General features: G+C 40.2%; 1 protein-coding gene across 6 annotated transcripts in view; it reads right to left on the bottom strand.

Moving 5' to 3' along the window:
• The window catches only part of LOC116330462 (unconventional myosin-IXAa-like), a 148,975-nt gene that overhangs the window by 73,534 nt on the left and 47,734 nt on the right, over nucleotides 1-27,707 (bottom strand). For all 6 annotated transcript variants that reach the window (XM_039614970.1, XM_039614973.1, XM_039614974.1 and 3 more), the window contains exon 3: nucleotides 1,198-1,292. In XM_039614970.1, the coding sequence (XP_039470904.1) occupies nucleotides 1,198-1,292 (95 nt within the window). The remainder of the gene's footprint in view (nucleotides 1-1,197; nucleotides 1,293-27,707) is intronic.

Raw genomic sequence — 27,707 nt, 5'->3', positions numbered from 1 at the left:
AGAATTTACGTAATCGCACGTCAGTAATGGCTGAATGTTGTTTTTTGTAGCTTACATGTTTATGTTTATAAATCATAGCACAATATTAAGCGATAAATAAAGGTATTGATATATGGCTCTGTATGTTTAATGTATGTGTAATAATATACATAAATCATAGCCATTATTCTGTTATTATATCTGTTAATAAATTATTTGTCAAGTCAGATTCATTTTTATAACACCTTTAAAAACAAAAGTTGTTGACCAAAGGTGACAGATAAAAATAAGAAAACAAAACAACAACGAGTAAAACAACATGAACAAAAGCCAAAAATAGCTGTGTATATGAAATGTGTATCTAGTAGAGCTGGAACGATATATTAATTTTTAAGACTGATAATAATATTTGGTGATTCTATTCAATTCAATTCAATTTTATTTATACAGCGCCAAATTACAACAACGGTCACCTCAAGAAGCTTTATATTGTAAGGTAGACCCCACAATAATACATACAGAGAAAAACCCAGCAATCATTTGACCCCCTATGAGCAAGCACTTTAGCGACAGTGGGAAGGAAAAACTCCCTTTTAACAGGAAGAAACCTCCAGCAGAACCAGGCTCAGGGAGCTGTGACCGGTTGGGATGAGAGAAGGAAAACAGGATAAAAGACATGCTGTGGAAGACAGCCAGAGATTAATAACAAGTGTGATTCAATGCAGAGAGGTCTATTAACACATAGTGAGTGAGAAGGGTGACTGAAGAAGAAACACTCAATGCATCATGGGAATCCCCCAGCAGCCTATGATTCTAAAATCATTTACATGGGCCTTTTTTTTTATTGTTTTCACACAAAACATAAACAGCTTTTAACTAACATTTCTTGCATGTAGTAATTTATGACTCTTTATTAACACAATATGACAATAAGCTACTTTCAGCTGCTTCCTTGTAAACAGGGAGGACATATAATCTTGTTTTATTGTCACAAGTCGTGGATCGCTCGATGCACTGCCCGACTCTGCTCGGATCAGCTGGTTGTTTTGTTTGTGGCGTTCTAAGCACATGTTGCCAACAGCTAAGTTGCAGAGCGCCCTCTGTCTCATAAATGCCGATACACTGGCAAATAGCTAATATCACCCAAATAGGATATCGGTCTAGCTCTAGTATATGGCTTCTATAGATGTGTTCTGTATGTCGGCATGTGTCTCTCACCCCCTGACTGTGCCACTCTCCTGATAGTTGACCTGGATGAACTTCCCGAAGCGGCTGGAGTTGTTGTTATGAGCCGTCTTAGCGTTCCCAAAGGCCTGAAGAGAAAACAGAAAGGATTACATATCAGCACGCACAGGTACAAGGTGCTGGCAAGCTATGATTAACAGCTTACACCTGTAACATAAACCAAGTATCAACAGGTTAGGGTTAGCTTTCAGATTTCAGTCGACTTTACATCTACCAGCAAACTCTGAAGAAAAGTGAGAAAATATGTTGAAATATGTTGATATATGAAGGGAAAGCTACCAGTCACAGCACTGTAACAGAGGTCATGAGGCACAGGAAGGGGCCTGCAAAAGGGGCAGACACACAAATACACAAACACGCAGTTAAAACTCACAGTCAGACACGTCAGTCACGCACTAAACTGCCAAATTCCTCTGAAGGCAAACAGTGCAGCACTGAAAGCAGACACAGTCACTGCTTGTGGGAGTCTGTGGGCATTTCTTCTAACACACACACACACACACACACACACACACACATAGAGAGAAACTATCATTAGAGACCCCTGGAGGACTCATTCAGGTTCTCATTAGCAGTCTGATGGGCCTCGCTGGATTGGTTAGTTAGGCAGAGGAGAGGAGAAGAAACAGGAGAGGCAACAAGGAAAGGGAATACACCACAGAGATACAAAGGAAAGGGAGGGACAAGAAAGAAGACAGAGCTCAGAGATAAAAAAAAAACAAAAAAACAAAAAAAAAGACCAAAAGAGTATGAAGAAGGGATGATCATCTGTGAGAGAGGACATGATGAAAAGAGAAAAAAGGGAAAAACTAAGTGAAAAGTGAAAAAAGGAGGAAACAAACCCACAGATAAAGATATGGCAGGAAATAAGGAGATTTTTAAGAGAGGATAAAGTGGTAGCAACGGTAAATTTTCCGGCTGATGCAATCAGTATTTTGGAGCGATGATAAATTACTATATAAAAGCCAGCAGAGTAAAAGGGTGGGGGAGAAGGGGAGCGGCGGAGAACGGTGTGGGCGTCGGATAATTGATTGTGGCTTCTGGGTGAATACTACAGCTCAGGAATAACACGGTTAATACAAAGTAAAACCCTGCTCCAGAATCAGGCTTTGATCTCTGTGATGATTCATTTAAAAACAGAACTTGACACACATTCAGCGAGCCAACCGGGACAAAGCAGCTCGAAGAAAGAAGCAACAAAACAAGGTTTAAGTAAGGTTGATGTTGTTCCCTTCTTTTTCTAGGCCTTTCACTTTCATACTAAGCAACAGCTTCCCCTGCGTATCCATCTTTTAGACCCCTGTTGGTCTTTAATGTGCGCCGGTCTTGTGATGGTTGACACACAATGGTAGCTACCAAAAAAAACTAAAAAGAGGCAAAGGCGGAGAGTGGACTGGCAGTGAGATCTCCTTTGATTTCCCGAAATGTAAATCGAAACTGCAATTCAGAATGATAATGACAGAGCTTTCATCCTCAATCATTCTGCTGTGGGGAATATTTCCAGTTTAAAGTCTGAAGGGGGAAAATCCACTTCCTGAAATGATTGAAGTGAGCAGCCCTAACAGAAACTGTCACTCACAATCATTAACACAAAGAAGCGATAAATGCACTGGTAACATATATGTGAAAAGGACACTTGCCCGTCGCACTCCTGTTTGCACGCATGTGCTAAGCCCAGCGCAGTTTGTGTGTGCGCTTTCTGTTTATGTTTGAAAGAGATTAATGAGCAGGGCGGCACAGTCTGGATGATTTAGTGTTGAACTCTGCTTCATGGTCAACGCCTGCTGCGACCACAGCACAGGAAAACACACGCTATGATTAGTCTGTGTGCGTGTGCGTGTATATGTTCGTGCCTGCATGAGTGTGTGCTCGATGTATGAGCGCGTGGAGACGAAGCGAGAAAACAGATGCAAAACAGAGACAGAAAAAAAAGGAAAAAACTAAGCTAATCAAGAAGAACCTTAACTTTATTTGGACTATTTATTAATAAATAGTAAACAAAACAGAGACAGTCTTTGTTGCCACGCCATGCCCCGCTATCTTATTTTCTAATTTCCTGTCTTCACTGTACTGTTTCGGACAAAGCCCCCAAACAAACCGTATTTCCTCAACCGGTAGCCAATTTGAAGTCAGACAGGAAGGGGGTCTGGTAAACATGAACAAACACGGGGGGGGGGAAACAACAGTAGTCATATGATATAAAATAAAAGCCCTATTAAGAAATGAAGGGTTTCTATTGGAAAAAAAAAGATTAATGATTAATACTGTGCTGCTACAGTGCTATAAATATAAACAAGGAAACTAGATATGAGGCCTGAATTTGATACTAGTCTGCTTCAAATAAAGCACATTTAAGTCTTGTGCATTTGAGGTAAAATAAGGCACCAGCAACTATTTGTGAACATTTGGATTTAAAGTAAATAAATAAATAAAAATCATTTTAAGTCAATAGCAAAAGAAAGGTGACAATTCCTGCCAAGGAGGAGGCTGGGGTGGATGGATGGATCTAAACAGGAGAAATCTTCATTTTCTTTTTTAGAAACCAACAGTGACTGAAAATTTTCCTCTGTCATGTTTATACAAATGGAAACTGTGACCTAGTTTTACTCCGAACTGGATTTAAACAACAGTTTCACAGGTATGAGAAAAAAAAGGCTTCCATTGTCACCTATGAAATGTCAAAACAAAAAATGAATAAAGCTGTTAGATTATTAGAGGGATAAGATAAGATTTACTCTAAGTGTTTGAAATATTGACTGGTTATATTATGTACTGATGACCTACTTTAGTTAAAAATCTGTCTGTTGTTGCCGGGCAGATAAAAAAGACTGATAAGGAAAGATGCTGTGAGAGGACGGAATTAGTTTAATGCAACCAGTTGAACAAGAGGCCTAAAATATCTTAAATCATACTTTATCACATTGTTTTCTTCGGATGCTGTCAAAATACAAGAAGCATTATAATTTATTTGATTGTATATATAAGTCAGTTCATTTCAATATCAAGCGCCAAAAATTATACAAGCTTCTTTGGCATTATTGGTGCATTTGGGAGTAAATTGCACAAACATTCGTAAATCAGTTTGCATGCTTGATTTTATTGTTTGCCTCCCTAAAGTTTGCACCTTGAGGAAGGAACTCCCAGAAATACAGAGGAACAGGATGAGTTGCAAAAGTATTCCCACATCTTACACCTAATTTTTCACTGTGCTCTCTGTAAATAACAACAATACCTTTTTTTTAAGGTTTGTGCTGGTGCAATATGTTAGTAAATCTGGCCTCAAATTTGAATTTGAATTGAAAATCAAAAGTGACTCAACATAATCTGAATTAACTCCAGCCTTCAGTGCATACCCTGTGGGACCATATGGAGCACAGAAATAAACAACTTAAATGTGTTAAAAGTAGCTCACCACAGCGTCCACTTATACAAATGAAAGATACAGCGCTTACCCGGCAATATGTCACATTTTATGCTGAAGCAAATGTGCTGAGCCCAAGGCTTCATCCAGCCATAACACTGTGTGTGTGTGTGTGTGTGTGTGTGTGTGTGTGTGTGTGTGTGTGTGTGTGTAGGTTTAAGTCCAAGCGTTATTCTAACAATATGTTAATGAATGCATATGTGCTGTGGTAGCCCTGGCGGGTCCTTCCATGCTGTCACATTACGTTAGAAGCCCCTTGTTTTCTCCACTCCTGCAGAAAGCCCGTGCTCTACAAGCACTGAGGAAGCAAGCAGTGGTGCTGCTATTTTGGGATAAAATTTTGCATTTTATATGTTGAAGGGGAGTGGGGGCGAGATGGGAGCTAGGATGGTAATTAGCATGTCAAGCCTTTCCTCAAAGCAGTGGCTAAAATTGGTTTGGATACCAATTCTAATAACATGCTTTCTCCCTCTCTGTTACTTTCTTTCCCTTGTTTCCCAGCAGAGCCACAGTATTTCCTCGTACACTTTCAAAAATCATTAGGTGACCCAGTTTATGAAAAACAAGAGGAGACGTGCCAAAACCACTGCTGGGCTAGCTTCCATTAGATAGCTTTCTGTGTTTCAGGGAGCGCTGAGTGCTTCAAATGACTGAAAATGGTTTCAATTTCCCAAGTTTTTAGTTTTAAGAGAGAAAAGTTTTCATGAATGAGTCAATTATGAATAATGAACAAATGGAACGAAATCCCTGTTTTCCTTGTTATTAGTAACAATCATTAGTTTTTGTTTAATTGGATCTTCTTTAAGCATGCTACTAGCCTACATTTGTACAAGTTCTTTATCTACTTTCTAGGCCAACCAGCGATGTCACTATTAACTCAAATCAGTTTATCATGTCACATCAGTTCTTATAGTTTTACATTATCTTCTGTTACCTTACCCTGTTTTATTTTAGCTTCTACCCTCATTCTCTTTATGAAAAATAATTAACAGTTATTGTCAGTGTCAAATTTGATGCTACAGATCTCAAAATAGTTGAGACAGGGGCGTGTTTACAACGGTGTAGCAACGCCTCTACTTTTCTAAACAGTTTGGGCATTGATGTTATGAGTTTCTGGAGTTCTGGTTTTGGATTTCGGTCCCATTCTTGCCTGATAAAAGTTTCCAGCTGCTAAAGAGTTTGTGGTCCTTGTTGACATATTTTTCCATTTAATGATGCAGCAAATGTTCTCTATAGGTAAAAGATCTGGACTGCAGGCAGGCAGATTCTTCTATAGCTGCAGTATGTGGTTTTGCATTGTCCTGCTGAAATACACAAGGTCTTCCCTGAAATGGATGTGATCTGGAGAGGAGCATATGTTGCTCTAAAACCTTTCCATACCTTTTAGCATTCATTGTTCCTTCCAAAACATGCAAGCTGCCGATACCGTATGACCTTATGCGCCCCCCATACCATCAGAGATGCTGGGCCTTTGAACTGAACGCTGATAACACGCTGGAAGGTCTGTCTCCTCTTTAGCCTGGAGGACGCGGTGGCCGTGATCACCAACATGAATGTCAAACTTGGACTCATGTGTACATAGAACACTTACAGTCTATTTCAAAGGAGTCTTGGCCCACAGGACAAGACGGCGCATCTGGACCATCTTCAAATATGGCTTATTTTTGCATGATAGAGCTTTAGTTGGGATCTACAGATGCCACAGCAGATTGTTAACCGACAGTGGTTTCTGGAAGTATTCCTGTGTCCATTTAGTAATGTGAGGGACACCATCATGCTGATGAGTGATGTACTGTGTCTTTCACAGGTTGGAGAGTCGCTGCCTCTCTGAGACATCGCCGTTTAGAGGTGATCATGTTACAGACCTGATACTAATGAACTCAATTACTTGCTAGTTGTTCTCCCAGCTGAATGGTTTTGAACTTTCTTGCTTTTTCAGCCATTTGTTGCCCCCGTGCCAACTTTTTTGGGACTTGCAACAGGCATCCAATTTGAAGTGAGCTCATATAGTTTATGAAGGAGTACAATTTCTCAGTTTAAACATTTGCTACGTCAGTTATGTTCTGTTGTGAATAAAATATTGACTCGTGATTTGGAAGTCTTCTCGTTTTCATTTTGTTCAAATTTAAAGAACCTCCCAACTTTTCTGGAATTTGTTTTGCATAGTGTCAGGTGACTTATCAATGGCAATAATCAATAATCATTTGATCAGTTTACCTTTCTTTTATTCTGCAAAGACACTATTGTGTCTGGTTAGGGTAAAGCTGGCTTTGAAACCAGCAGGTAGAGAGAAATCTCCAGCCTTGTTCCTCCATTTTTATAGGAACGAGGCCATCTTTATAAAATAAAAAACCTCTCTGGATTCAGCCTGCAGGCATTTAGGCTGCAAGCACATTTCTTTTGGTAGCAAATACAGTGAACGTCATGTCTTATGTACTCTCAAGATCACAGGCTCAGTGGTAGACACTAAACCCCATTTGCTGCTTCATTTAACAACTATAGCATGACAGCAGTAGACTGCTGAGTTACACTGCTAACACTCATCAGATACATACATACATCAAATCATTTTTCTGACAGCTTCACTGGTAAAACAGAAACATCGTGTGTAAAAAAAAATCTTAACAGAAACCCTTTGGATTCTTTTGCGAGACAGTTTTAGACATGTAATATTATATTATAGATTTTTCATTATACATTAGATGTAGGGAGGAAACAAAAGAAAATTAATAATAATGATTATTAATAATGTTTCTTAAAAAATTGCTTTTGAGGGATTTTCTTTGTGTGTATTAACAGGTCCACCTTCAAGGCTTCAAGTAGCTCATTTTATCCCACCTAGTGCCTGCTCCTACTGTTTCTCTGTCCTACAAACACATGTCAACATGTCAGTGAGGTATTAATTATACAGGAAGATGATCAGTACATATATATGTGTGTGTGTGTGTGTGTGTGTGTGTGTGTGTGTGTGTGTGTGTGTGTGTGTGTGTGTGTGTGTGTGTGTGTGTGTGTGTGTGTACTAAAACCAAAATAACACTTTCAGTGATGCCTTATTTAAAAAATATAAATAAGCTCTCATGCTAACTGCCAGTATTCCTGTCATCAAACTGCGATCACTTTTGCTTTGTTCTTTTAAAATACAGCATAATGTCTTTGGCCACGATATAATTAAAACAATTTGAGGAGTGAACATCGTCCCAGTTATATTTAAATCTACAATCTCTGATGATCAGAAGACTTTTCTTCATATTGATTTAATAAACATGGAGGCTTTTTTTCTTGTGCCAAATATGTTCCCTCTAAAGGTTAAAATGCTAATAACATTAGCATGACGAAGCGACGTAGTCTGTTTTGTTGGGTTGTTAGCTTTGTTGTACTAAATTGAAACAATGAACACTGATGAATTAAGCACGAGTCGCAATGAGTCAAAGTCATCGGGTAAATTCACTACAAACAAAGAGATGCAAAGATAAAATGATGCTAGGGCTATTTAACTTTGTGTCCATCTCATCCCCTCCATCCTTACACTGTTGATCTTCTGTATGACGTGTGGTTTAACAACATCTGGAGCAGCAGAAATACCCCGAAAACAGTTTTTTCGGATGACTTCATGCTGTGTGGATTCCTCCAGAAGGCTACTCATAAGCCCAGAGGAGTTTCTTTTTTTTCCCCTCAGCAGTGATTGCCCCTCACTCACAGCTGAGATGACATCACATTGCATTCCTCTGCAAGCAGGTGCAGCTCGATTTTACATGGCAGGCTGGGGAAAAACAGCATATCTGTGCAAGTGTGTGTGTGTGTGTGTGTGTGTGTGTGTGTGAGGATTTGTGTCTGTGGTTGGGGATAGCTTCAATGCAGCCCTTATTCTAGCTGTGCAGACATGGTTGCACATGCAGCCGAGCAGGTGGTTGCGGCAGCAAGCTGTAACATTTACAAGATGCGTCAAATGACAGCATTGTGCAAGTGTGTGTATGTGTATGCAAATGTGCGTTTTTATTCATCTCTGATACCTCTGGATGTTCCTACTGATCAATGTACTGCTTGTAAAACAAGAGGGAAAAACGAGATACGTGAAACTGTGAGTAACAGTTTCATGTATATTGCAAAAAAGCTTGTATGTCGCGTTATATTTAGATGTGATGTTTGGTGTATGACAGTTTTGTCCTCATACAAGAAAAAATAGCACGATGGTTTAATTTTTAAAAAATGACAGTGTCATTGTTACGCTCAATATGTGCAAACATAAACACAGGCAGCTCTTAAAATCTCCTTAAGTCTTTAACCACATCTAGTATAAACACACACACAGAGACGCACTAAATTCACTTCAAGAAACAGATGACAACATTTAACCCAGACTGCTTAGATAAAATGTAAATAAACCGTTTATCTCTAAAACATCAAAGACTCTAAATAACATAATAAAGTTAAGCAATAAGATCTTTGCTTCATCTGCATCTCATCTTCTCTTTTTAACTTTCCCCTGTCCTCTGAATCCACTCCCCCAATTCTTGCGCGCTCCTTAACTCTTTTTCTTTCCTTTCCTCCGGATACATGCGATGAGCTCTCCTTTTCTGGGAGAAAAAAAAAGGTTGGGAGTGAAAAAGAGGTGAGGACGGAGAAGGAGGACTGCGGTTATGTAATCACACAAGGTAAGCCTTTGTGTGATTACACACAAAAGTCACACAGCAAAGAAGGGGCCACCGCATAACAGCAAGCATGAGGAGAAAGGACGTGAGGTTGTTCAGGTAAAGGAGAAACCAATCCTATTATAATGATCATAGCACAAGTATGTACCCGAACTCCTCTGAGACGCCTTGATCAATCTGGATGAAAGTTACTAAAGAAACTGCCTACGGTACCAGATGTTAATGATTATCAACATCTGTTTAGCTTTTGGGAATTAATTTTATTACACTCATATGTTTACAAATTATATACATTATGTAGAATAGCTGATCTCAAAACAAATAGTGACACGTACGTTCCCACGTGTTTGCAAATTGTCCTCGCGTTTAACGTCCGTTTATCGTACATGGATTGAGTTCACATTGCCCTTCTAGGTTTTATGAACTCCTATTTTCCTAAGCTTTTTTATCTTTTTTCCACATATCTTTCTCAGGAAAACACACGACAATCACAAAGTATGATTCTATATACCAGATTTACAATACCTCAAATACATGTTTGTGTTTTAAAACACGAGTGAAGAGAAAAAGCAATGAAATATGGGCTCAAAATACAAACGTAGTCTAGATACATGCACACACTCAAGCCTCTTGTCTCTAGAATATAAGAGTGAGTGCACTAGATTAATAAAAACCAGATAAGAATTTTTACTGTTAAAATGAACCACAAAATAATGTTAGCTGGTTATATTACTATGAGTTAATAACTGTTCTCCTAACTAGCTAACAGTAAGCTAGCTAGGACAACAGTTACTAACAGATAGGTAGCTAGGACAACAGTTACTAACAGATAGGTAGCTAGGACAAATCATTAATAAAATTAGTATGGTGTAATAACTTTCTCATGGAAAGCTTATTAAATTAGCTAGCTAGCTTTTCTGTGCCTTTCCAGCCATCTTGTTATTTTACAAGCAATACAGCATTAATGCTGTCAGCAGGGATGTTCCTGCATACAAAAAGTTTTGACACCCACCACAAAGATTTGAACTTCCTCTAAAGAAAAATCGACAGAAGTGAGATAAAGATTTATTTTTGTAACAATTTATATGTTCTGTTTATTTCTTCTTCTTTTTTTAAAGTGAGGTTTCATTTACTCAAACAGAAAACTCATTGTTTTGTTTATTAAATGGCCGCAACAGAGGTCTGTGCATTTCCTGTTATGTAAGGTCACATCGACTGTGGCAGCTGCCCTTAGTTAGCACCCTAAGGCGCATTTCGAGCCCAGAAAGGCCTGTGTGAGTCGCTGTTACATTGGTGAAAAAGGCAGCGAGGAAGAACGCAATGTTCATCCCGAGTCGTCCCGTGTGTAATAATTCTTGTCAGTCCTACTCCAACGCTTAGAAATGAATTTGAGCTTGCTATTTTAAGCTAGCCATTATATAATCAAGATTATAGAATTCTGCTACCACAACTGTGTGGAATTAGCATTAGTGTTTCTTACAGTATATAGTGAATTTTTGAAATATAGTTAAAAAAAAACAGCTTTCACTGTGTTACAATGTATGTCTTGGTTTTTTTTTTTTCCTCTCTCTGAAATCAACCCTCTAGTATTTGTGAAAATATGAGTGAGTTGCAAATCTGCCTGCACAGAATATAAACAGGGGAGCAGCTCTATAAGCCAAAAAATGACCTCCCACCTCTTCTAATCACTAGTATTCACTTTTCCTTGACCTTAAAGGGAAACATGATTAGGTTATGGAAAGGTGTGAAGAAGACTTAGGAAAAGAGAAGCACAGCACATGTACGTGCCATGTTTTAACCACAATGTTCAAAGTTTGGGCTCCAACATACACAGCTTACTTTACTGTAAGGTGTTGTTACTGTTTGGTTTCATGTAGGTCACATGCTGTGAGCACTAAGCTGCCACACTTGTTTTTCCAGGTTAATTTACTCAGTTAGGAACCTTCCTAAGCAAACATCACCCCAAGGCTCGTTTTTTTCTAACTGCATTCTTAAATTTGGACACCGATTACTATGCAAACAGCCAGGTCAGATCCTACATGGTCTGGTTTTACCTTTCAGGAGATTCGGCTTCATCGCTACCCTCCATGGGGCTGTATTTAAGGGCTAATAGTGCTCTGATATTAGGTGACACACTCTGAAATGGTTTCTTTCATGTGGTGAGCATGAGCCGTTAACGTCATGGCTTAATGACTGGTGCTTGACATGAAAAACCTTACTGAATAAAAACAGTGTCCTCCAGTTGATAAAATGCCCAGAATCTATTGCCCAATTTGACCACAAGAAGAATTAAAACCAGGGAAACAAGTTGACATTGGCCTGCTGATTCACAAACGTGTATAACAGCTGTGAAAGATAAAAGGCTTATTCTGAATATATATAGTTGCTCTTGTGTGGATTCCACTACAGAACATTATTTAACACAAGAAAGACCACAAGTGCGCAACAATATTAATCCAAAAGATGCAGCAGAGTGTTTCTGCTCGTATCTGGCACACTCCACACTCGCATTAGTCATCTGCAGCTCTTCTTGTCCACTGTGCCTGTGCCAAGATCATCATGTTAAAAGGAGCCCATTATTTCATTCACACGTACACGTATAAACACAGTTGTGTATTTATGAAGCCCGTGCACTGACTCACACTCATTTCCTGGAGGCTTATACTACTACTACTAACTCAGCCCTTACCCTAAGCATAAAACAGGCACTTGTGTTTAATGCTTTAACCTGTAAGAACTTGTTTTTCTACCCATATTGTGATTTTCTTTTCACACAACAACATGAGTAACACCTCAGGGTATATCAGCATATCCAGGCTTTCTTTACATTAGCTGGTTTGACAGTCAGAGATAAGCATCATGATGGTGGCCACCAGCTTTCTTTGTTACCCAGGCTTTCTGTTCCAGGCTCTGTGTGCGCTCACATAAAAATGATGATGAAATGATGAAAATTGATCAACTGAGCACTGCCTACTCATTCATTAACACATGAATGAGTGTTAAAGCTCTAAAGAACGCAACAAATAAAGTTGTAACCAGCAACTCTAGTGCAGCAAATAAGACAGGACAGTCATGTGACTGAAAATGGGCATGTAAATTCATGAGTGTTTATTTTAACACTAACATTCATGCTCATTATGCTGCTGTTTACCTCTGCTGCGATAGCTGCACACTGGAACTTCTTGGTGATAGATAGCCTTTAAATATAATAATAAATAAAATAAAGATCAAACATTAAATTCACACACGCAGATTAGCTTTCACAATTCACCCGTCAACATTCGGTAATTTAACCTGATACTGGAAGAAGAGAAAACTGAGAGCAAGTGGTTTGTATACTTTATCAATTTCCTTTCGAGATCGAGCAATTATCTATGTTTATTTCAATTCCTGCATGGTAATGCTAACATAACAAAGACAAATTGGCAATATTTTTTTTTTTTTTTTAATGATGTAATTACTGACTTCACAGCAGTTTCCACGCTTAACAAAGCCATCAACTGGATCCTTTGAAATTCCAGATCTGGCCCTTGGGGCACATGTTTGACACAACTGGCCTCACCTTTTCCTATCATCACAAACGGGCTGATGGAAGGGTAAAGCTAATGCTAGCTAAGTGACTCTCCTTTTAATTATAACAGCACAGGGCTCTGCTGCAATGGTCAGTGACTCAGCATGTACTGAAATAACATGAATGACATTCAACACAAAGCAAAATCAGTAAATGTGATGACAGCATTTGGGCTCGTCATGGCTTTATTTTTAAAATCATGTATATCTGGTGTCCAGGTTTTACAAAAAAACCCCTAAAAACACAACACAGCTGAGTGAAGGGGTTGCCGTTAGCTTGGACTACCTGTAATTGCAGCATGACAAAGCTGTGTAAATACTGTCAAACTAAAAGGAAATATCAGAACTTTGGATTCATCATTTGGACACAGTGTTTTGAGCGTTTCAACACTCATCAAAGTGGCTTGTTTAGCCTCAGCTGACTGCACGTTTCTCCAGCCTTATAAACAGCACAGCTGTAAAACAGCCAAAACCAGCACCAGCCTAACAATTAGCCACAAGCTCAGTTTCATGATTGTTGTACATTTTTTGTGTGTTCACAAAGATTTCAGATTTTTTTTATAGCATGTGGAACTGCGAAGATGTGTCTCAAACGTTTTGGTGCGTGTCTCATGTGTGTCCATCCTTCAGAAAATAGTGCCTGAGCGCATCTGGTGCTGTCACATGGGCAGAAAAATACACGTCCCACGCAGCCAAACACATGTGAACACGTGTTAAAAAGAGTTCCAGAGCACACTGAGAAGAAGAAAAATCACATCTTTGTCACAGATTTTCTCACATGCACACACACACATTCTCTCTCTCCATAAATGGCTGCTGTCGTAGTGTGCCGGCACCACATCTGGATCCTATTGGCCTCAGGAAGGGCTGAACACTCAATAAAATCCTCCTTCCACTGCAGAGGACTGTCAACAGGCCCTCCACCACTGTCAGCGAGGAGGAGGACAGAGAGACAGACAGAAAAAGAGGGAGGCTAACGGGAAGAGGAGGACAGGAATAAAGAAAATGGACAGAGACAGAAGCAGCAGGAAAAGTAGAAGAAGTAGCAGAAGGGTGATTATAAAGGATGGGAAAAACAGCTCAAACTGCATTGCCATTTTTATGATTTAGTACTTTAACCTTTTCATCACAGTAATACCATGTTTTATTGGATATATTCAACTTCTAATTTATTTTATTTAAAGAGTGCCAAATCACAGTTGCATCAATGTGCGGTAAAAATCCTACAATAATAATTATATCATAGAGAGAAAATCCCAACACAAAACCCACTATGAGCAAGCACTTGGCAACAGTGGGAGGAAAAATCTCCCTTTTAACAGGAAGCTATGATGGGTGGTCGTCTAGTTATAGAAATAAAATAACAAAAACTGTGTCGATTGTTCACCTTCAGAGTAAAAGTTCTCAGCCTCACTGCTGAAACCAGCAGGTTTCAAAAGGCGCAGCTTTTAGTTTGAAGGCGAACATTCTCCAATTCTAGTTTCTGTCGCGTTTTTCAAATGACACTATTGCTCGATGGTTAGTTGGTAAGTGTTTACAGCCACAGCAATCTGCTGGTGAACAAAGCACAAGGTTTTTGTTGCAGCAACCCTTTTATGAGTGATTTCACCCAGCGATAGCTAGCAACCACTCACCAACCAGTGGGCATCCTTTGCAAGGGGAGGTTGCAAGGAGCTTGCCAACTGGTCTCCTGGCCCGTGTGATTGAGATCTTCGATAATTTAAAAAGTTAGTTTTGAATACTGCTGAAAAAAAAAGCTTCAGAGGGGAAGAATAATAACTCAATAGCATTTCAGGACTTGTGTCTGTTCAGCAACACACTCAGAACAAAAAAGTCAGTACAGTAGACATTTGGAAAAACAAAAAAGCTGATATGTTATCACTTAAGAAACACATATCTGTAATAGCAGCCATTACCGTAGCTGCACCTTCTCAATATCAAACTTATCCACGTCATCCAAGCTTAATCTTTCTGATTTTTTTTGTTTATATTTGTCATCATTCGTTAAGTTTTTCTTGCTCACAAAGTAGAAAAAGTGCATAAATACTGCTGTATGTAAACATGCAGAGACAGGGAGAGAGAGGCATGCAGGTCTGTATTTAACTCCTCCCGATGAAACATTTATCACTAAACCTGCTCTGAAGAACTTGAAGACTTGAGCATAATATGTTTGTGTGCACTGCATAACTATTGTTTAAATTAGTCAAACCATTCCTCATAAAAAGTTGTAGCTTTATGGAGGGGGAGCTGCTATCAGGCAGTGTCTCCGTGAGATAGTTTCAATCTCTGCTACAGAAACAGCCTGCAGAGAAAAACAGACACCTTTCAAGAAACGTGAAGGTGCCTAATCAACCCCAAAGCCCCTTCAGTTCGATCCAGCGCTCTAACACACCACAGCTTCTCAGGCAAATCCTGTGAATATGTGGGAGTGTGCACGGAGCTGGCGGCGATCCTGTAACGCAGCGCGGTGTGAATGACATAAAATGTAACTCAGCATGCTAGGTGGTGTGGGAAAATCCCACGACTGAGCGTGTTGAAGTGTTAATCCCCCGAGAGCTGGACCTCTGCATGCTGCAGTGTGCAAATGTGTGTGTGTGTGTGCGCTGCAGTGAGAGATGATTAATTTGGGGATTTGACTGGGAGGAGTGTGTGTAGCCTGAAGTGCATTTATATTTGGATGTTGCAATGCAGTCTGTTTATGCATTTGTGAGACAAAAGTTTCCACCTAGACCAGGGGTCTGCAACCTTTTACACCCAAAGAGCCATTTGGACCCGGTTTCCACGCAAAAGAAAACACTGGGAGCCGCAAATACTTTTTGACATCTAAAATGAAGATAACACTGTATATATTGTTTTTTATCTTTATGCTTTGTGTGAACAACTAAGGTGTGCTGCTTATGAAATCCATGACGTGCTACAGAGAAAATTAAATTATATTTATGTAATCAACACATTTTGAACTCTTAAAGAAATATAACAAAAGGAAAGACACCAACCTGAACTAAAATGATCCAGCAAACAAAAACTATTGTCAGCCGCCACCCGTATATCGCCTTTGGGCTGTTGGAGCCTTGACCTGACTCTTAAAAAATAATTGGAAAAAAGCACTATGCTGCTGAAAGATGAAAAATAGATATTTGCAAAATTCTGCCTAAATATGTATTTTACCTGGTTAATGCGTGCGGCGGGGCGTGGTTTGCAGCGCCCTGCAGGGGAGTCGGATGCACCTGAGCAGCACCCGCAATCGTGCCTCGCCGCCTTAAAGCCTGTGCTCTCTCTGTTGTTGTGTTGTCGGGCTGTGAGCTGAAAAGCTACAGCCGGCTGTATGCTTACAGCAACCGTGTGTGAAAAGTGCTCAATAAAGAGATGCTCAAAAGCATGCTCATAGAAACATCGTCGGGTTTGCCGTGATTTGTTTACAATGGGACTTCTTCTCCTGAACCTCTGCGCACAGAGTCCGCAAATCGGGGCTATACGAAGTCAGTTTACGCAGGACTGTAAGCTGTCATCTGTCAGGCATGAACGGTGTTTGTCTTTAACATAGTTCACGGTGGAGAACAGCTGCTGACATAATGTGGATCCGAAGATCCATAATTGGCCTATCTGGGGTTGAAAGTCTCGATAAATGCACGGCGTTTCGGCGGGTATACCGGCTTCCGCGAGTGTGACGCTTATTTTGAGCGATGAAAAAATAATAGAATATAATTTTATTTTTATATTTCAATATCACAATAATCTTCCAATTTAGAACTACGAGTTAAAAAGAACTAACATAAATAAAATACACTTCAGCTAAATACTTCTAATTTATTTGCCCAAACCACGCGGAGCCGCAGTATAAGGACTAAAGAGCCGCATGCGGCTCCGGAGCCGCGGGTTGCCGACCCCTGACCTAGACCATGAATGGTGTAAAGAGCAACATATTGCTTCTGTTAAATGTTTACAGTATTATTGCTAAGAAAATGGGTTACTATAACAGTTACTACTGACCGCACAGATAACTTCAGAAACAATTTCTGAAGAAAATAAACAACCAATTTGTTGCTTATTATTAAGTTATGAAGCAGTATCTGCATTTCAGCATGCATTTGGCTCAGTGGCTAAAACCACACTGAAAAGGTTAAACTTCTAGTGGTCTAATAGTAATTCACAAGCTTATGAAAGTGGAAGCCTCCGTCTCTGCAACTTTTTGGAAAAACTTGACAAAATCAGACATTATTGTGATATTTAAAAAAGGACAGACATGTATTTTTAATCTCTGACGCTACTATTTTCGCCCTTTATTCTTTGACCATAAAGACAGAAGACAGAAAAGACAAAGGACACACAGCCTTACTCTGATCACATTACATTTGTCTAAAAACACTGTGCTAAATTCAGTAATCACATTAAAGTTATATATCAAACAGTTATGCTGTTACTTGAGCTACACGACTTCTTTTATAACCTGCCAGATGAAAATGTGAGTACAGTTGCGCAACAGGTGCATAACTTTAATTCAAGCAGGAGGAAGAAAAAAGTTGGCAGAGTGATCTGCTTTCGAGGAGTGACCATATACACATCAATTCTAACTAGCAAAAACCAGCCCTGCAGGCAGTTTTTGCCCAGCCAGCGGTTCTTGCTCGCTTCGTTCATGTAAGAAAGCACATGATAATGTTAATGTATCATGTCATTCATTTTATGTTCATTATAATACTAAATATAGTGAGATGGCAAAAACAGCTGTTCATAAACATCAGACAAATGAGTAATAAAACCAAATGTATTCTTCTTTTTCTTTCCAAGCTACATATTCATTGTTACATATTCAAAGTTATCAGTTACAAGCACTGTTCGCATCACTGTCTGATGTTTGCTTATTTACAGATATGCATGACAAAACTTTCCAATGATCCCAGAGTGCCACTACACTAAAAATATCCATCCATCCCCTTCCGCTTATCCTTTTCAGGGTCGCGGGGGGCGCTGGAGCCTATCCCAGCTGTCATAGGCCGAGAGGCGGGGTACACCCTGGACAGGTCGCCAGTCTGTCGCAGGGCTAACACACAGAGACAGACAACCATTCGCACTCAAATTCACTCCCACATTCATACCTATGGGCAATTTAGATTAATCAGTTAACCTATCCCCACTAACTGCATGTCTTTGGACAGTGGGAGCCGGAGTACTCGGGGAGAACCCACGCAAACACGGGGAGAACCCACGCAAACACGGGGAGAACCCACGCAAACACGGGGAGAACCCACGCAAACACGGGGAGAACATGCAAACTCCAGCCTGATGGTGGAATTCTTGCTGTGTGGCAACAGTCTAACCTCCGTGCCACCGTGCTGCCCCACTAAAAATAGTTTAAATATATTTATACACAAAATACACATGCATGCAACATACTTGTCATGATAACTATGTGCACGTAGATGTAACGTAGACGTAGTGTTGCAGCTACTTGTAAAGATGAGGGAACAGACAAACATATGCTACGATCATTATACTAAGATTTATTGCAGGGAAAAATCAGGAACTTGACTATAAAGAGACGACAATTCTTAATCTGGAAACAACAACAATCCACCGCTGTGAACACTTCCTAAAACCTCTACAAGCACCTGAAGCAACATGCCAACCTCTTTCATACACCTACAGATCCAGAGTGATATTCAGACAGAGCGTATGCTGACACCAACCCAGCAGCGAAACCTTGATTTTCACCAGGTAACATAAGCATGAACAGGCTTACAGGATTGTACATTTCTGCTATGCTGTGAGCTTCATGGTAAATAGCCAACTAAGAATAAACAGCTTTGTTATCTCCTCCTTAGGACGGTGATTTGCACAGATACATGTTGCAAATCACTTTCAGCGTTTGGAAGTAAAGAGTAAACTTTTCTGGTATTTCTGTAGCTTTCATACAGTTTGTAATTCCTAATAAAGAACGCAGTGGTGCTCAAGTAGTAGTCAGTATCAGCTGAGACAGTGGAAAAGGTGTCAGCAGACAAAAAGACAGATCTGTGCATCTGTTCTTACACGGCCACTCTGGAAATGTGGAAAAACATTTTCTTTCCAAACATCAGAGCTGTGGACTTGAAGCTGCGCAGCTTGAAATATTCAAGTGAAACCTTTCTGGACATGAACTCACTCTTCAAAAACACAGCTCCTTATTTATGACATAAACACAAGAAGATTTATAAGTACAGTATTCTGGCGAACAGGTCCACTTTCCACACTCTCCAAAAACACAAATAAATAACGTCGGCTGTAACTGAGAGTTACCTCACTGTTCATAACTCAGCGATAGTAACTCAGTCTTTGTGCACTCATGGATGGAGTATTGTGTTACCGGAGCGCCGGGGGTAAAGAAAGAGTCGGGAAGCTAAATTAGTGCTCTACATGAACTGTGGATTTGGCAAACTAATTCAATAAAGGAGTGCAGCATTTCCTGTCTTATCTGTGCCTGTAAGGGGGAAGGAAACATTGGAGGGAGATGAAGCCACCTAAATTAAGACAATCTTGCCCTCCTGTGAGGCTGCACTATTTCCTCTTTGTCTTCCTGAAATTAAGAAACTGAGACACTATACCTCTTCTAGTTTAACATGACAGTCTAATATTAGCCCAACGTCTTTCTTTTTCTCCCTTCCTTTTAGCCTTTTCTTCTACTTCCATCTCCCCCATCTGAAAGCTTCATCGCCTTCTTCCTCTTTCTCCTCCCCTCTCTAGCTAAGCTCTCTCTGAGCCCAAGTGTTTCAGATGGTGTTTCACTCGGCAGCAGAAGAAACCTGAGCTATTTTTACACCGAGACGGCGGCCACCGATCCCGCAAAAATTTAGTGCCAGTGTGAACAGGAGCCCTGGAACGCTCACCGCATGTAAACCCAAAACCAAAATACATGCATACAGTGAGCTATACAGTCACACCAGCATACATAAAGACAGAGAGTAAACCCACAGATGCTCACGCCCCTCTCGCCATGCTCGCTATCAAACGTGTCATGACGGTGCAGTGATAGCAGCATTGCAGCTTTTTCATGGAACATAGTAAGTAAACATGAATGTGATGAGATGGGTGGCACAGAAGAGCCCCAACAGTGTTTGACTAGTGTGGGGACATTATTTGTGAGAGAAAGCGAGCTTTAACAAGGCAATCACACATTTCTTCACGCCATTTGTTTACAAGGTGAACAAGCAAACTGCTGCTGAGGGGATAAGAGTTTTGCCACCCACTTTGCCACCCGGAGGAATCTCTTCCACTGCACGCCTTTGCCTCTGAGGACCATGGAGACAGCCTTTAGGAAGAGTCAAATCTGTCGGCATTACCAGCCTCATCTCGATTTCACTAAACCTCAAAACTGGGGCACTTGGGAGCCATGCTAACTTGAAAACGATTCTCTCGCTCTACATTATTTAAGCACGAGCTCCTCTCATCTCCCTCCTCCTTTCTTCCTTGACTCTCCTCTTTCTCTATTGTCCTCCCCCCTTTCCTTTTTTATCTCCGTCGTTCCCCCGTGTGCCTTCGGTGGTGCTGTAGCAGAGTGGGTGGGATAGAGAGAAGATGAAGGCAGAGAGGCAGGGTGCTGCAGCAGAGCGCTTTCATCCGCTCTCTGCAGGGCTGTTGCATCAGAGAGAAGTCACACCAAGTGGATGCAGTGATACAGCAGAGCCAGGGCACCATAACTGTACGCTACATGCATTTTTAACCTGTCATCATAACTGCTGGAACGTGTTACTCACAGGCAGACATATTACATATTTCAGTAGCTATAATATGAGTCACATGACATGAACCAGGGTGCTGCAGTTATTTCTATTCATTCAGCTAATCTGTTTCCTGCTAATCATACTGAGAGTGGGAACACAAGCGTGGAGATTTTTTAAAGTTTTTCCACAATACGTTCTGTCCCCCTTAAAACATACTACAGTTTGTGTTGTCACGTGACTCTGCCCTGTCCATTCTGCCACATGGAAACATCGTATAGGAAAAGTCAAACACCGAGCTGACTGCACAACTCGAGTAGTTTGGACTACATAAAAATGCCGTGTCCGGTGTTTGAACGCACTTTTGCAAGGTCTCTTAAGGTCCCACCACAGCATTTCCTCAACTGGGACTTTGATTGGGCCATTGCAAAACCTTGATTCTTTTCTTTCTTATATATCCTGTTGTAGATTTGCTGCTGTCTCAGTGTCCTGTCGTGCGACTCTGTTTTGGCAGACTTCAGCTATTAGACAAATAGTCTCACATCTGACTCTTTGGTGTATACAGAGAAGCTGACATGGCTGATTTATGCCCTGTTGGTGCAAAACAAACCCAAATCATCAGCCTTCCACCACCGTGCTTGACTGTTGGTATGAGGTGCTGATATGCTTTACTTGTTTTTTTGCCAGAAGTAGAAAAATGATATGCCAGGATGATATTATTTGACCTGAGACCTGTGGACCCAGACATGACACCTAATTTTTCAGCTTTTTCAACATTGCATGGTTTGACCTTGGGTGAATTTGCTGGGACATCCACTCCTGGGAAGATTACACGAGTGAAGGTTTCAGATCAGCAAACTGCCAAAACATCTGCGTTTATAGAGGTGATAGTTGGAACTGGAGATCATTTATCTGAATTTCAGGGGTAGGACCACATCTTATGGATTCCCCCTTCAAATCCTATGCCTCCAGTATATATGCCTTCCTGCACTACAGGATGTTTGTTTTCATTTTCATACCCTACCCTGCCTCCCCCATTCTTAGTTCAGAGACCTCTCATTAATACCTGGGGATCTGCCTGGACCGCCAGCAGTCCTCACTGAGGCTTATCCTAAATCCCACTCTTAGTCCTACATCTACACTTATTCCATATACCTTTCTCTTTCAATAAATGTCTACTCTAATTCTGCTTGTGGTCCCTGCTTGGAAATTATTGCTGTAAAAAAACAAAACAAAACAAAAAAACAGCAACCCAAATTTAAAAGCTGCATCTGAACAACAATAATAATAAAATCCGAAGGACGAAGATCACAGATAACTGGTTAATAAGGAGTTCCCTTGGGAAAAAAAAATCCATGTATGAGACATTTGAATGGGAACATCTTATACTTTCTAAATAAAATGCGGTTGTTTAGGATGTGGTTAAAAAAAACAAGTGTGATATACAAGCTCATTGTATATGTACAAAGACAATAGAGGCTATTCTATTCTATTCTATTCTATTCTAATAAAGAGAATCTTAAAATAAAGTTAACACAGATTTTTAATAAAATATAATTAGCAGAAAACAAACTGAACAGTGCAGACTGAGCAAATTGTCAGAAAATAAAGCAGCTCTGATTCCTTGAATAAAACTGCAGTTTTTAGGTGTATTTAGCACTGGGCACGCTACTATATCATCACTGGTTATGGCAGCGGCAGCATCAGTCAACTATGGTCTATTAGATTAAATTAAATATTAAAAATAAATGAAACTTTAATGATGCCCGTGGGGAAAATCAGGTCATTGCACCAGCAGTGAAAAGGATATAGATCAGAGCAGAACAGACAGACACCACTGAGCAAATACAGCAAAGAATTACAACCGGAAAAAGCTTGAAATAGGGCGTATTAGGTTTAGATTTAATATAAGTTTTGATTTATATCATTATTATAACTGAAACTGAATGTTATGATTGTTTTCACAATGCTGCATCTTCTTTGGATATTATTAAGTTAAAGAAAATCATTAGATTAAACTCTATGCTATGTTGTGCAGCACAAGTGTAAAGGGAAGGGAAGGATTGTAGACACAAATATACTGTAGTTTGCCAAATGTCATCAGCGCTACCTCATTCATACAGAGCAGTAAATACTGCACTGAAACAATAGAATACAAACACAAGCAGGCATGTGCACCATACACCGACAAACCAAACCAAAGCATCACCTGTCAGCCTCAGTCTGAAAACAAGTTCAAACCTCCACCGGCCACTCCCGGTCTTTTCACGCACCCACCCAGTCCACACACACTCAGCAGAAGGACTCTCAATGGTACAGCTGTACCATTCATCCCTTCATTCACTCATTTATCCACAGCAGCCTACTGGGCTTTGAATGGCTAGACCAAGCATGACTGTACTTCACTTGAAGTATTGGGGTGTCTGGTTTGTTTCAGTGGATTTCAACATCAAAACCTGTTGAAACCTGACAGGTGAGTGTCATGTTCATGTGCTTGTTGTGTAAATCCCTGTTTTGTGACAGCGTACAAAGACAGTGATTAGGACTGCTACTGTCTGAAACTTTCTCAATCACCCACACTTACAAACACAGACAAAAACAAGGCAGTGTGTGTTCTCCACAGACCATTAGTGATGACTTCATGCCGATCTGATAACACCACTATTACCCAACTTGCACAGCAGCTGAACCAAAATCCACCAAATTGAGAGTTAAAATGAAAGCAGATTGATGCCAGTTTCGCTTTCACGGTCAACTCTTTTCAACACAATACTAAAAACTCCAGCAGCTCCTCCCTGCACCCAGACTGGATATGAACACGCCACCATTTTCTGGCTGAGAGCCATGGCCTCAGACTTGGAGGTGCTAATTCTCATCTTAACCGCTTCACACCAGTGCGAGCTGGACGTCACGGCTGATGAAGTCAGCAGGACCACATCATTCGCAAGAAGCAGAGACAAGGTCCTGAGTTTATGCAATTTGCTGTGCCTGAAATTCAGTCTAATAAACAGAATTAGTGGGGAAAAAAGTAACCCTGGTGGAGTCCAACTCCCACCGGGAATGGGGCTGACTTACTGACGGCAATTCAAACCAAGCTCTCACTGCAGTCATACAGAAACCAAATTGCCCAAAACAACAGACAAACAACAATAATATCCAAAGCCCAAGCCAAGAGGCATCCTGAATGCTGCCTACATCACTTCATCTGCCTCCTTTCAATGTGGAAGAACAGCAGCTCTACTTTAAACACCTCCTAAATTACTGAACCTTTTTTCTATAAATGAGTTCTGACACTGTTCAGATGAAGCTTTTATTATTTGTGTATACCTGCATTCAAAATTGGATTTATTGACATGCAACATTACAAACACTAGCAGAAAGTCATCCTAAGGGCAGGTTTTGCCAGGTCTACCACGATGGAGCCATCAGGTGACTGTTATATGTCATGTGCATATAAATGTACAAACATTACGGTACAAATGATGCAATCAATGATGCAGTTTCTTCAAACAAATACACAGAAACATTTTTTTTATTTGTAGTAAATGTTTTAATCATTCCCCGTATGGATGTTACAAAACTTGGTACCCTAGCTAATTTCATTAAGTTTCATGACGACTGAACCAGCAGATGATGATGATTAAATTCAGCAGTATTTATCAAATGTTAGCAAGCTAGCACTCTAAAATAACTCTAAAAAGTGGTTAAATATGCTGAAAATAATACATAAAAATAACACTTTAGCACTGTCATGTTAGCATTTAGCACAGAGCAAAACTACAGAGCTGCTGACATGTAAATGGACTCTCAGCCTGGTTTTAGAAAAAGGACTAAACAAATATACGACAAGCTCAGTGAAAGATATAGAAACACATTTCTAAAATGTAAAAGCAAAAATCCTAAAAAACACAGAAAAAAAAAGTAGCTAAAACATCATGGAGGCAAACTGTTATTCTCTGTGAGGCTAGAGAACATGTGTTTATCAGTTAGTTTTAGCTAGCAGAAATTTTGGGCAGTAGAAACTGAAGTTGCTGATGTAAAGCATTAGGACAACTGGGTGCAACAGGATGTTTCTGCTTTTTTGTATGTAGTATCTGTTTGTTTAAGGTCCTTTGAAAGGTAAAGAATTCAATAATAATAGTGAAGTAGTCCTTAAATAAACACGCACATTCCTTCAGTTATTTAAATTCAGTGATACGTGCTACAAGAAAAAAAAAAGGAAATCAAACACCTGCTAAAAAGTGCTTTCAGGCTCACGGCGTCAGTCTGTGATACAGATATGGTTCTCAATAAGGAATGACAGAATTATAAAGGAAAAAAAAGCAAGCAGGAGGGGTTGTGGGGAGATTTAAAGTTCTGATTACTGCAGCAGTGACGTGAGCAAAAATGAGCCAGATTTTAGCTGCATGGGGTCTCACCACAAACCCCCCCAAAAAACAAACAGAGCAGCCACAAGAAGCCAGTATCTGCAGCATGTAGTTAGGTAATGCCTGAATTACGGTATCTTTGTTAGTATATATATAAAAAATTTAAAAAAAAATCTTTGTGAAGAAAAGCTTTCCAGGAATTTAGTGTAAAGCCAGCTTTTTTTTTTTATTTCATCCAAAGGAGAATAGCAACAAAAAGAAATTTAGATGCTAATTGCCTTGAGGGTATCCCAGCATCCCACATGTCATATTTCCTGTGGTTCCCATTGGCTTTTAGTTATGTTTCAGTGCATGTTAACTGCCCTTTGGTTACTTCCTGTTTTTTTTTTTTCATAGTTAGCTTTTCTAATGTGTCCTGTTGCGGTTGAACTTCCTGTTTTTGTTCCTTTGTGATCATCTGGCCTGACCTGATTAGGTATGATAGGTAGGATTAGGTAGGTTTGATAGGCGACATGTTGGATTGCGAGGTTGGGGTCAGTGCGGCTGCTCTGATCTTCTGCGGTGGCATTACAGTTGAAAACTCCACTTAAAATGGAATGCAGCCATAGCCGTTTTCTTTCACATGCATGTGCTCTTTTTTTTTTTTTTGCACTAGAAACCCGATAATACCCAAAACCTGATTCAGATTACAAAGTGACATGTTTTTTGTGTGAACCCTAAAGAAAAAAAATAGCACTGTCTCAACTCTGATGAGGCATGTATAGTCTCTATCATGTGTACGCTCTTCTGCATTTAAACACACACACGTTACCCCAATGTTTAGTGCAGCTATTGGTCTCAGTATTGGTTGTGCAGCTATTGACCTTTAGATAAAAATAACAACTGTTGTGCAGAAACACCATGCACATCAAATGAAAAAAAGCCACATTATTCTCTGACATCTCTCCTTTCTTATGTTTGGTTCTCTGTGTAACACCATATGCTGCTGTTATGCACCAAGGCTACCAATTATTCTGAGGCAAGCCTCCTCCAGAAACTCGCAAACAAAGGCAGAGTTTGTTGTCTTTACAGGCTTAAAATAACTTTTCAAAGGCTGCTTCACAACCGCATGATGCTGGGACAAAAGGTAATGAAAACCAAGACGGCTCGTGCACGTTAGAGAGTGAATGGGGAAGATGTTAATTTTAACAATTGTGGAAGCAGTCTTAGAATGACACTGAGAATCCGTGGATGAAAAAACTGAAGAGATAAACAGATATCCGTATGACAAATTAAAACAAACAGATCTTTTTTTTGAGGCTCAGTTAGATTCTGTCTGATTGATGAAAGTCTAGTTAACGGTTTCAAACAGACAAGATTACAAACGCAGATCTAGTTTGCTCAATAGCTTCCATAAAGCCCAGATGGCCGTGTGTCCAACTAAAGCTGCACTAATGTCTGTAATCTCATCTGGGCCTGATTGCTGTGACACCACATAAGCAGACTCAGATTGAATCAGGCCCGTTTTAACTATCAATTTCCTGTCGTGAGCCTCTCGCTAAATCTATTGGGCGGAGTCGCGGACAGTCATCAAGAGAAAAAAAGATACTGCTGGCGGGGAGGAAGAAGAGGAAATCACCGCCTGGCCATACTGAATTTGTAAAATATTTGTGTCAGCCATTGTTTTTAAATGGGCACATCCATTCAGTGTTACTGTCCGAAAGACAACAATACAGATTCCACTGCATGAAATGACAGGTACTTATTATTCTTTGACGCATGCATGTGCACAAGAATCCTTATTTGGTCATTGCAGAAGCTCCGCCCACCTGTTTAAAATCACCTCTTAATGAGGGGCAGCAAATCAGAAGCAAGTTAGCTTTAAGGGAGATGAAAAAGAGCTAAAACAACTTGTTGTTAACAGTGAATGAAACAGTAAATGGCTGCACTAAGGCCAAGTATGAAGTAAATAAGGCTTATTTTGAACTGCGAATCATGCAAAGCTACTCTAGCAGAGTTCAAAGATAAAAATGAGCAGAAAAAAAACAGGATCCTTTAAGCTAATAAAAGACGACAGGGCAAAAAGAAAAAAAATTCTCAGGATGCAGAAAGGAGCAGCGAGAGGAAAAAGAAAAAAAAACTTGGCTGATGATATTACGCTGAACCTTGTCCAGGTCAACTATATGTCTACAGAGCATTTGAGTACACTGTGTACAGCTGTCTGAGGGGATAAATGCTGTACTGAGCTTCCTGAGAAAGGAAAGCAGGAATGCTCCAGAGAAAGAGTGAATGAGAAGGAGATGGGGATAATCCAGCGAACAGATGTTTGGGAGCACATCGAAGAGTCCTCGCTGCCCAGAGGATACCGATTATAAGCGGATGGAAGCGCTAACAGGAACGCTTGGGAGCCAAGGTGGGCTACACGATTAGCCAACGCACACCTGCTAAGGCTAGCCAGAGTGCGATCCTGTGATGTAAAAGGTAGCTGCTGTTGTTAAAGCACACGTAATGAGAGAATTTCACAGAAGTAGCCGCTGGCGAAAGAAACACTCCAGATGTCACACAGAGAAGACTCCAGACACGTGAGAGTGGACGGAGCTTTGCTTTGTACTTCTTCACCATTTAATCAAGAGGAAATAGCTCATTTAGTTAAAACTCTAGCATGTGCTAAAGATGAAGGAGAGGTAATGTGACCAGTGAGTGAGGGTGGGAGGGACAGCAGCACAGAGGAGAGCACTGTGCAGTAAAACCAGCCTGTCCTCTGCACTAGAGCAGCCCTGACAGTGCAGAGCTTTCCGATGTCTCATTG

Source organism: Oreochromis aureus, linkage group 7 (assembly GCF_013358895.1).
Source record: "Oreochromis aureus strain Israel breed Guangdong linkage group 7, ZZ_aureus, whole genome shotgun sequence".
NCBI classification, from domain to species: domain Eukaryota; kingdom Metazoa; phylum Chordata; class Actinopteri; order Cichliformes; family Cichlidae; genus Oreochromis; species Oreochromis aureus.
This window is presented reverse-complemented; position numbering and strand designations above follow the sequence as displayed.